This window comes from Cotesia glomerata, linkage group LG4 (genome assembly GCF_020080835.1).
Source record: "Cotesia glomerata isolate CgM1 linkage group LG4, MPM_Cglom_v2.3, whole genome shotgun sequence".
NCBI lineage: Eukaryota > Metazoa > Arthropoda > Insecta > Hymenoptera > Braconidae > Cotesia > Cotesia glomerata.
Genome location: NC_058161.1, coordinates 27,715,309 through 27,727,910, shown reverse-complemented (window position 1 = coordinate 27,727,910; position 12,602 = coordinate 27,715,309). Strand labels below are relative to the sequence as shown.

The following is a 12,602-nucleotide window of genomic DNA, read 5'->3' as shown; positions in this document are numbered from 1 at the left end:
GTGAGATTGTTTATTAATTATTGTATTTTTTATTTCTTCATTCATCATCATCATGTATTAATACGATAAGCTCGGAATGTTTGCATCCTTTTTAAGAAGAAATCACAAACTTATTGGTCAGGTCGTTATTTAGATAATTTATTATTACTTTTGTTTTTGCAAAATATTTAATTTTAAAAATGATGTACAGAAGTATACGATAACAAATCATGAGATAATGTTGCTACCTGGCGGCAATAATAAATATAAGGACAATAATAAATTATTAAGGTTTTCCAAAGATACTGAGAAGTTTTTAGACTTGCGTTAAGAGAAATAAGCTAAAATTTCAAAACTTTATTTTTTCCATTGAAAAAAATAAAATTCACTGAAAAAAAAAAATCAACTTGAATCAAGAGAAAAATTCTTGAACTAAGAAAATAATTTTGAAGAGTTTCATTGTCTTAAATCAAGACGAAGAATTCTTGAATTAGATAAAATTTATACTCAACCAAAAAAAAATTTCTTAATTTAAGAATTTTTTTACTCAAATCAAGAAAATAAAATTCTTCAAATTTATCTACTTGATTCAAGTAAATTTTTTTTCTGTGTAGAAATCAAAAAATAATGCTCTAAAAAAATTTGACGACTCGCAGAAAATGTCGACGTTTAATATAATTTATAAAAAATTCAAAGGTGATGATTTGAATAATTTTTTTGTATTTCTTTTCAAAAAGCACATCCAATGAGCGTGTTCAGCCGAACTAAGTCCTGAGTAAACTTAGTGAGCCTAAGTATAGTCAAAGCATTTCCTGCTATACATATATCTATCTACTATGCTATACATATATTACTAAGTTTACTCAAGACTTAGATCGGCTGAACACGCTCAATAAGTTGAATTTTGAAAAAGTTATTGCTATTTGACAAAAAAATCACTATTTTCTAAATTTATAACTTTTTTGGATTAAGTAAAAAATTTTTAAAATTCTGAGCACAGGTCCTACTAGTTACTAATTATTGAATATATTTCTTCCGTAGGCGATTATATGATGGATATGGGAGGCCAATGGGTACACGGTGAAGAAGATAACGTTTCCTTCGAACTAGCCTGGCCTTTAGGACTCCTTGAACACTTTAATTACAGCCATGTTTTTACCACAAGATTCTTCAATTCCTCTGGTGAACAATTGCTTCCAGAAGTACTCAGCAATATAACTTATTTTTATTTTTGTTGGAAGGCTTCATTATATCTATACATTTATTTATCTTAACATCTGTCATATTATACATTAATTAAGTTTCCAAAGGCGTCCTTACTGCAGTCAAGACATGTGATGCGCGTCGCCTAGTTACCAATATTTATGTTTTCTTTTTCTTTCTTTAATTACAGTTTGAGCGTCACTTATAGTTTGGCATTCTTTGTATCCAGACGCATTTAATTAATACTATTGCTTTTCATTTATAATTACAAGTTTTGTTAACATTACTGTTTTAAGAAGTAATAAGAGCTTATCAATAAAAGATTATATTAAGATTTGATTAAAAGTGTATTAATATTTATTTATTAAAATAAATAAAAGTGAATAAATCTAATAGGTTATGGGCCCAGTGCATGCTTCTACTACGCAAAAGGTTTGAAGACGCGATTTGGAGAAGAGTTCTAAGAATTAATTAATAATTATAAAATTATTAATTACTTAATTATTTATTCAAGAATAAATCAAGGTAAGCTTTTTTATATAATAACAAGACAACTAATAAAATGCTAAATGACAAATAAATAGATGATACATGCATGTAAATTAGATAAAACGTAATCAATACGTTTACATAATTTAAATTTAAATTTAATTAGATATTAAAATTAAGTTATTTTAAGTTTACTAAATATTAAAATTAGTAATATTTAGAAAATTATAATTATTAACATAAGTATATATTCATTTGTTTTAAAATTTTATAAGATGGTGTTTTATTCAAAAACAAAAGATAGTGACATTTTCTTTGTTACTAAAAATAAAACAAATGAACAAATTATTTTTTTTTATAAATAATTATAAAAAAAAAAATTAATTAAATATTTAAAAATAAATAAGATATTAAATTTTGAATAAATTAAATAAGATTTTAAATTTTAGATGAAAGTTTCAAAATTTTTACAATTTAAAATTAATATTTTAAAATTATATATATAAATATTTATTTAATTAATAAATTTTATTTAACAAAATCGGGGCTATAATCACATAATATTTGCTGTGCGATATTTTGGATTATTAGCTAGGTATATCAAAATATTTGTACAAACATCTCGAATTGTGTGCGTGATCAACTGTCTGTGATGAAACTTTATTGCTGTGCGTAAAATAGTACATCACAACAGGTGTGCACATTCGTGTTGATGCTGTATAAATTTTTGAAATCCAGTTTCGAGTCAAAATAAATAGTTGTACGTTTATTTAGATTCAGAAGCAAGAAACAAATTAAGAAAAGAATATCTGGTATTAGATAAGATTTAAAATAATAAAATATTAAAGTTATTAATTTAACTAATTCTTTTAAATTTGTTTCAAAAACCCGATTTAGATGTCAGAAAGTGATGAAATTATAAATAAACCTGAGGAATCAGAAACAACAGAGTACATTAATATATTAGAATTAGAAGATGAATATATTTTGGATGAACAAGTTGATAATATAAATCAAAACGAACCACAAGAACTTTCTGGCATTGAAAGTTCTGACAACACAAAAATTGAAACAACTGCTGATGTTCATGCTTCAAATTCTGGAATTTTAATTAGTTCAACTCCTAATATCAAAAAGGATTCTGAACAAAGCAAAGAGGACAAACCAGTTAAGGTTGTCAACAATGAAAAAATGGTTGTCATGGACTTAAAGCAGATTAAAGAGAATAAGAAGTTAATAGATCGTGCGACTTCATCAATCATTCAAGCTGGAATAATTATGGATAAGACAGCAAACAATTTAGACAATGTGTCTAAAAAATTGAATGAGATGATTGGATTAATTACAGAATCAAGATCGAAGGAATTAGAATCAGCAAAGGTTAAATTGAGGATGCTAGAGGTAAACAAATTAAATTCAGATAATAATAAAAATAATAAAAGAAAAACTCCTCCACCTAAAAAACATAAATCTCCTAAAAAACCTAAATTTTCAAATGAAAGTAATAATATCTCAAAAGACTTCGAAGAATTTAGAATGGATTTATTATCAAGTACTAAAATTAATGATAAAAGAGATTATAAGTTAACTCAAAAATCAAATTTTAATATTTGGTATGATTATTTGAAATCTGAGTTAACAAGTATTGATTTAATAGATGTAATAGATGAAAATAAATCAACAAATAATTTATCAGAATCATTTGTATTTAAAAGAAACGGTTTAGTAAGAGATATTATTATTAATCATATAGATGAATCCTATCACAAAAAAATTCTTAACATTACCGATCCTGTAGAAATACTGCAAAAATTAAAAAGCTGTAGAAAAGATGAAATTAATGTCACTGGAAGTTCAGTAAGACAAGCTTTATATTCAATTAAGATGAAAAAGAATGAAAAAGTAAATGAATTTTGTGAAAGATTTGATAGTATTATTAGAGAATATGATGCATGTGGTGATGGTGATACTATCAGTGATCATGAAATAAGAGCAGCTTTTTATCAAGCAGTAACATCGATAATTCCTGAATTAAGACAAGCTGATTTAATTAAACGAACTAACACTTCTAAAGAAATGAGTTTAGAAGAAATTAAATCTTTTATTTTACAGTTGAAAGCTGAACAAAAACAACAAAAGACAGAAGTTAAAGCTCAACGTGTCACTACTTCTCAGGATAGAAACGGTAAAAACAATTGTTACCGATGTGCAAAATATGGTCACACCATTGACCAATGTGATTTAGATGCAGACACTTGGTTTTGCTATTGGTTCCAAGACTATAAGAAGCACAAAGGAAAAGATTGTAATGAGCAAAGAATTAGAAGCAGGTCAGTAACTAATAATAATAAATTTAGATGTAATATTAATAAGAAGAATTTTGATAAATCAAATTATGATTACAAAAATAAAAATTTTAAAAATTATAAAGATAATAAAAATAATCATCAAAATAAAAATCAAAACAAAAAAAAACCCAAAACAACTTTAAGAAAACAGACTTTAATAAAAAAAATAATCAAGCACGAAGAGCTTATGTTAAAAAGGAACAAAATGATAAACCACGTAATGAAATTAAAAATAACAAAATAACTTTTATTGCAGATTCAGGAGCAACAGATCACATTATAAATAATAGTTTAATTCTTAGTAATTTTGAAAAATGTTCGAACAAAGTAATTAAAAGTGCAAATAAAAATAAATCAGCTGATATAATGATTGATGGAAAAGGTGATCTTTTGCTCCACTCAAATTTAACTGAAAATGGAACATTTAAATTATCCAATGTCATTAGTGCTAAAGATATTTCAGAAAATTTGTTATCTTTAAGAAAATTAGCAGACGAAGGATTTAGTATTTATTTAGATGATAAAAAATTAAGAATATTTAATAAAGAATCAGATAATACAATTTTAGAAGGAATATATGAAAAGCCTAATTGGATATTAAATTTTAGAGTAAAGAAATTAATATCAGACAATTTAAATAAAAATTTAGATTACGACGAATATTGTTGCAGAGCTGTTATGGTTAAAAATTTTAAATTAAAAGAAAAATCAAAAACAAATTGTCACAATATTAGATTGTTAGATTCGGAGGGAGAAATAAAAGAAAAGGAAAAAGAAAAATTAAAAGATTCTTCAATTATGAGGGAGTTAGATGATCCAGAAACAGAAGAATTAAATCAAGATCAAATTCATTGGGATTCAAGTTTAATTAATAGAGAAACAATTAAAATTGATAACTTAGAAAATATACAAAATTTAGAAGAAATAATTGCGTCATGTCCTATAGATAAAAAATCGGAAAATACTAATAAATTTAATGAAGGAATGTTATGGCACGTTAGACTTGGTCATGCATCTTTAAATTATTTAAAGAAATTACAAAAATTAAATATACAATTAGAAAAAGTAAAATTTGATGATTCAAAATTTTATAATGTGAAGTATGTATTATGGCAAAAATGCAAAAATCTCCATTTAAAGAATCAAGAAGCAGAGCAAGCAGACCTCTTCAATTAATACATACTGATACAATGGGACCTATAAAACCAACTTCACATCCAGGACATAAACGTTTTATAAACGTTTATATTGATGATTATTCAAGACTTGCTAGAGCCTACGCAATTAAAACTAAAGATGAATCTGGCGATACTTTAGAAAAATTTTTAATATCAACAAGAAATTTACTTGGTAAAAATGAAAAGGTATGTTACATTAGATCTGATCAAGGAACAGAATTCACTGGACAAAAATTTTTAGAAGTTTTAAGAAAAGAAAACATCGAAATAGAACTTACTCCTCCATATACTCCAGAACACAACGGAGTATCAGAAAGATTCAACGCTACAATTCAACGAAAAGTAAGATCTTATATGATTGATTCAGGATTACCTTCAAGTATATGGGAACTAGCATTAGATGCAGCAGTACATGCTTATAATAGAACACCACATAAATCAATAAATTACGAAGTACCATTATCAAAATTCAATCCAGAAGAAAAATGTCATTTTGATAAAATTAGAAGATTTGGATGTATTGGTTACATTAAAATTCCAAAACCAACTTTAAAATTTGGAGAACGAGCTATTAAATCAGTTATGGTTGGATACAAAACAACAGGATACCTTCTATGGCATCCAAGTACAGGAAAATTTCTAGAATCAAGACATGTAAGATTTAATGAAAAATTAATGTACAAAGATGTTTATAAAAAGAATAAATTAGATGATACTAATAATGCTGAAGAAGAAGAAGAATTAAAAATGAATAATAATAAAGAAATTGAAAAAGAAGAAATATCATCAATACAACAAGAAAAGAAAAAGAGAGGAAGACCCCGCAAAAACTCCAAAGAAGTAGACATACAAAAAGAAGTCAAACTTCAAGAAAAATTAAATAAACCTCTCACAAGAAGCCAAATTAAAAAACAATCAAAGTAAGATGATAATAAAAAGGATAAACAAATAGATGACATCAGTTTTGCAAATTATTTAAAATTAAACACACAAACAGAAGAAGATGAATTAAAATTTTGTTTATTAGCTTCAATTAATAATGATCCAATAAACTTCGTCGAAGCTTCAACATCTGCTGATAAAACATTATGGATGAATGCAGTAAAAGATGAAATTAATTCAATGATTTAAAATAAAGTATGGAAATTGGTAAATCGTAAAGATATTTATCAATCTGAAAAATCTCCAAATATCATCGATTCAAAATGGGTATTTAAAAAGAAATTAGAAACTGATGGAAGCATAAGACATAAAGCAAGACTTGTAATAAGAGGTTTTAAGGATAAAAATGACTACGATTTAAGAGAAACTTATGCGCCAGTATCAAGATTATCATTAATTAGAACTGTATTAATATTAATCAATAAATATAATCTTGAAGCTGTTCAATTAGATGTAAAAACAGCATTCCTCAATGGAACTTTAGATGAAGAAATATATATGGAAATACCAGATGGTTTAACAGATAATCAAAATATTAAAAGTACAATGGTTTGTAAATTAGAAAAAGCATTGTATGGATTAAAAATAAGTTCAAAGAAATGGAATGAAAGATTTACATCAGAAATTAAAAAATTAGAATTAGAAAATGATTTACATGAACCATGTCTTTATACTTGGAGAAAAGATGGTAAAATGGCAGTATTAGTTATTTATGTAGATGATATAATAGCAGCAAGTAACGATACTGATAAATTAAATGAAATTATAAATCATTTATGTAAAACTTTTAGTATGACAATATTGGGAGAACCAAGAAAATTCTTAGGAATGGAAATACACAGGAATCGACAAGAAAATCAAATGATTATAAATCAAAGTACTTATTTAGAAAATGTTTTAAAAAGATTTAAGATGGAAACATGTAATTCACAAACTACACCAATGGTTACAAGACAAGTACAGAATAGAAGCAAGAAAAGGAAATTAGAAGAAATACAAAAGGATTCATTAAAACATAAACAAAAACAGAAGAAAGTATCTTATAGAGAAGCAATTGGAAGTCTCATGTATTTGGCAAACGGAACTAGACCAGATATTTCTTATGCAGTAAACTATCTAGCAAGAAAACAATTAGAACCAACAGAAAGTGATTGGTCAGATGTAAATAGAGTTTTCAGATATTTAAGAGGAACTTCAACTTTAGGATTAAAATATACTGGCACGTCAAACAATTTAGAAGCATATACGGATGCAAGTTATAGAGATTTCCCAGATTCAACTTCAACTGGAGGATACATCATAAAATTATTTAATGATGTTGTATGTTGGAGAAGTCATAAGCAAAATTACACTTCTTTATCTACTTGTCAAGCTGAATACTTAGCAATGAGCGATGCTTGTCAAGAATTAATTTCATTAGATAAAGCAACGAGATATATAATTGGAAAAACATTATTTCCAACAACAATTTGGTGTGATAATAGATCAGCAAATGATTGTACAAAGAAAGATGGTAGTCATAAACTAAAATTCTTTGATGCAAAATTAGATGAAATTAAAGAAAATTTATTAGAAAGAGAAAAGACTGGTAGTAGAAAACATATGGCTGAAACACATGGTGATTTTATTAAACAGTGTGTAATTGAAAATATGATGAAAATATTATGGATTAATACAAAAGAAAATATTGCTGATATTTTAACAAAGCCCTTACCAGCTGAATCTTTTACTTACTTAAGAGACAAATTATTAGAATAAATTTTATTATTATTACTATTTAATTTTTAATTTAAATTTAAATTATGTTTCAGAGAACAAGAAAAATTAAGAAAAGAAAATGAACAACTAAGATTGGAGATAGAGAAGATGAAATTAGAAAAACAATTATAAGAAATGAATAAAAAAAAAAAAAAAAATAAATACAATGAAGTGAGGGAGTGTTGGAAGGCTTCATTATATATATATACATTTATTCAGCGGGTTGACACTCAATGTATAAGGATAGGGACCTTATTCGACACATCAGTTTTGAAGCAATACCAACCCAATCGACTTTAGCAGTAAAACCTCCAAATCAACGTAGATATTTTAAGTTTTCTACTAGATTAAGTGGGAACCTTGTTTTCCTGTAGCGCACCCTATTCGCTATGAGTGTGACTGCAGCGCCAGACATAATATGAACTACGGGAGGCTGTCAGAGCACGTATGTCAATAGTAAGATACATAAAAATAAATAAATACTATAAAAAAGTTATAAAAAAAATATGACAATTTAATAGTAATTGAAGTTTTGTTTTTGAGTTAAACGAATCAACAACAAGTAAGTATAATGATAAAAAATGAATAAGAATGCAGTAAACATATAGGTTAAGTTGTTTGAAATTCACATCAAAGTCAAAAAATAATACTAAGGAAAAAATCAAATTGAAAAATAAATAATTAAACAGTTATCTCAATGGAATGTATGAATATTAATTTAATTAATGTAATTTTTTATTTTTTTTTCAGTAACAAAGGAGCCATGGATATAATAATAAAAACCGGATTTCAGTCGATCACTCACAAAATAGAATTTCAGCCAGCAACAGTCACCAAGGGCAAAAATCTTGCAATTGCAGAGCATGTAAGGGACGTCGAGGAACACAGGCGGAACAATAACAGTTTTTTAATAAAATCTAGGATTATTCGACAAGCCTCGGTCCACAGTACACCTTACATTACTTCATTGACCGTAATTTGAAATTTGATCATTTATTTCATCATGGTAAATATTATTAGAGGATTGTAATTGACAGGTTTTTCTATTATTTTGTTTTAGATAAATTCTGAACGCTATGTGACGGATGTACACTGTAATTGTGTATATAATCAGAGTAAAAAGTGCAAACACGTCGCGGCGTTAATTTATTTTATTAACAATGAGGAAAGCGCTTCAAAAACCAGTCATGAGCAGCAGTGGGGCAAGCCGAGCGCACGTCAATTTACAAAAAAAAAATATTCCAAAGGAGAATATTTCAAAAAAATGATACCACACAAATATACCCAATTACATGAACCTCAAAAAGTTTCAATCACTGAATTGAAAGTTGATTCACCCTTAAAACTAATAATGCAAGCGCAGTTGAAAGAAAATAATAAACATACAGTGAGAAATGTTATGAATTCTTTATTAGCACAAGTCGAATTAAATTTGGAGAAAGAAGAATGCGCTGTGTGTATCGATAATTTATTAATTTTCCAAGAGGAATATTTTATTTACAAAAGTGAATATGACATGGATAATGAAATACGAGAGTTTTACCTAAAAAATGTGCAATTATCAGAACAGGAAATCGTCAATTTGTCTTGTCAAACAGTTAAGCAGTCTTCTAGTAATAATTGGTTCAAAGCTCGACGGTTACGAATTTCTGCAAGTTCTAACGTTCATAATATTAAAGTATTAAGTAGAAAACCAGTTGAAGCTTTAGTTTCAGACATGTTAAATCCTAGTAAAATTGACAGCGCTTCAACTAGATACGGTTTAAAAATGGAAACTCATGCCAAAGATAAATACCAAAAATTGACAAATTGTATTGTTAAACGGGTTGGAGTATTGGTTAGCAAATTTCAGCCTTGGCTTTGTGCAAGCCTGGATGGCGTTGTCACTGATGATGGCTCTATTTCTAAAATAGTTGAATTTAAATGTCCGAGTTCCTGCCAGAAGAAACCGATAATCAATATTGTTGATAATTCGAATAATGTTAAGTATTTACAATTAATTGATAATAAGTTGCAACTTAAAAAGACCGATATTTATTATACACAAGTTCAAGTTCAAATGTACGTCAGTGGTATGAACGTTTGTGATTTCTTCATCTATTCACCTGTTGAAGATGGCAGTTTCTTGATTGAAGTTCATAGAGACGAAGATTTTTTAAAAACTTCGATTTTAAAAAGCGAAAAATTCTATTTTGAACATTATTTGCCAGCTTTGTACGCGACCTTAACTACCGAAAGCAGTGATAAAGAAAATAACTATAACAAAGGTGATAATACTGATAATTTAGATAGTAATGAGGAAAATGAGATTGCATTGGAGAAACGAAGCTTCACTGGAAGTGATATTGAGAATATTTTTAAATAATAATAATTTATTTTTATAAAACATAACTACGTAGAAATAAGGATTGTTGTCATTGTTACTAACAAGTCAATTATTAGAAAGTTAAGTAAAGAAATTTATTCGTTATTTAAAATGCAATATTTATTAAGTTAAGTAAAGAGTGTTATTGTTCGTTATAATAATGCCAATTTAAAAGAGTTTTAATATTCGTTACTAATATGGAAGTTATAAATAACTTTAAAAGAATTTTATTGTTTATTACAAAAACTTAAACTGATTATTTATTAACAAACTTACAATGTATTTACAATATCTTGAAAAATTAATTTTGTATGTCATAAAATACCATAAAATAAATACAATTTTGCTGAATAATTAAATATTTTCTATCTCTCATTTTCAGCATCTTCTTTATTAGAAATAATTGGAGGCTGTAAATTTACCAAAACACAACAAGTGTGCAAAATATCGTCTATGCAATGAAACAAGTGCTGAGGAATTTTATGCAATATTTGATAAGTCCGTAATCGTTGCATGATTCTTTCAACGTGAATCCTAACTCTTGCTACACTGTATGTTTGTTGAGTTTCTTCTGTTGAAAATTCATTTTTTTTCTCAAGGAAAGGCGGCATAACCATTTGTACTTTTTTACCGCTTGCGTCAATTACTGTTTTTATTTCTGGAAAACCTTTGTCAGCCAAAACAATGTCACCGTCTTCTAATAGATCTAACAGCCCTGACTCAATTGTAAGTTGAGAATCCGATTTCCGTCCTCCAGCTACGTCAGATCTTAAGGAAATAAAACCTCCAGGAGTTATACCAATTAGAACTTTGGCCGTGAAGTTCCTTTTGTATTGGGAGTATGTAAAAACACGATTGTCGACACTTTTAGGGATATCAATTCGAAATTCTGTGCAATCAATTATAACTCTGGTGTTACTGTAATCAGGTAGAAAGCAGTCAGGCATAGTTTCTTGTACAGCGTCAATATCTGGCCAAAATACTAAATTTCTAGTTGCACTAGCCAGTAGTTGCAAAGTTTCATAAAAAATTGTAGAAATTGTTGTTCTGTGAACACTGAACAGTGCACCAAGTGCTGAAAATGTTAATCCAGTTTTCATTTTCATTAAAAAAATTAATAGTCGATCTTTCTTCGGTACAATGTACTTTTTTCGCGTAGACATTCTTGTCAACAAGAAATCAAAATTATCGAATGATACCCCTGCCAGATCAATGATTTCTTGATCCTTTGTCACCGATATGAATCCATTAAAATGTTTACCATCCGCTTGACTTTCTTTTTCAACAAACATTTTTTCAGGAGTACCACATTCTTTGTCCTCAAATTTTTTATTACCAATATGACTTTTTATCGACCTAGTATCTTCAACAATTTCCGTCTGAGTTTCAGCATGACATAAATCGTCTTTGATATAACGATTGCAAGTAAACGTTTGAGAATTAATATCAGAGTTCGAGTAAAAATCAACTTGACACTCTTGGTCAACTTTTAAAGACACTACTGGAGGATTTTCAATCAACACTTCTACCGATTCTATAACATTGAACTCAGCATTTGATGTTGAAGGTAATTTTGCTTTCATCCCCCGATTCATTACTCGCTTGTATCTGAAAATATGAAATTATCATTGCTAAGTCGTTCATATTGATTAAGTTTTACCAAATAATCCTTACCTGTCTAACGCAGAGGATTCATTTACTTTTGAAGACTTGTAAATTGAAGGAAATATAGTTGGAATGTAGCCAGGACTTAGCTCCTCTTCTGATTTTTTACCTCCAATAAAATGATCACTACAAATACAATCGTATGGCTTGGGAACCCACTGCGATCCATCAGCGCTAAAAAATCGGGTGTTTACAAAATGTTAGAACAGTATGTGAAATCTTTTTTTTTTTATTTATTTAAATTTAAGCATTTATTATATATAAGATTTTTTTCATCACAGAATCCCTACACAATTATTAACTTTTACTAAACTTAAACATTTTGGAAAGGTTTGCAATTCTTTGAATTATTGTTATTGATAAAATTAAGGTTATAGTACTACTTACTTCAGCCTTTTAACTGCAGCTATCCACTGATTCCGTTGATTTATTTTCCATTGAGCAGTCGGAAATTTATAAAATTTGCACTTACTCTTTCTGCTGGTATTTTTATAATTTACAACACATCAACTTTGGTGTCTCATTTTTTTTTTAATTTATATAATTAAAACAAAATAAATAATTTTACGTGTACTTGCTTAGAATTTTAGTAATAACAGCCTCCCGTGATGCTGAAAGTTACCACTGCGAACGCTTCGGTCGATTTAAGTTCCCCTACCATGGCTTCACTCACAG

The 12,602-nt window shown here is 27.6% G+C and overlaps 2 protein-coding genes across 3 annotated transcripts in view; one reads left to right on the top strand and one right to left on the bottom strand.

The window, feature by feature from the left end:
* Positions 1 to 12,602, top strand: part of LOC123262479 (peroxisomal N(1)-acetyl-spermine/spermidine oxidase-like) — a 30,699-nt gene that overhangs the window by 452 nt on the left and 17,645 nt on the right. The window lies entirely within an intron of this gene.
* Positions 10,628 to 11,857, bottom strand: LOC123264046. The gene has a single exon (XM_044727088.1). It carries the CDS (start codon positions 11,855 to 11,857, stop codon positions 10,628 to 10,630), a length of 1,230 nt encoding a protein of 409 aa, XP_044583023.1.

What these genes read in the sequence shown, in the direction of transcription:
- LOC123264046 (XM_044727088.1), bottom strand. Translation starts at nt 11,857, where the DNA reads ATGAATCGGGGGATGAAAGCAAAATTACCTTCAACATCAAATGCTGAG.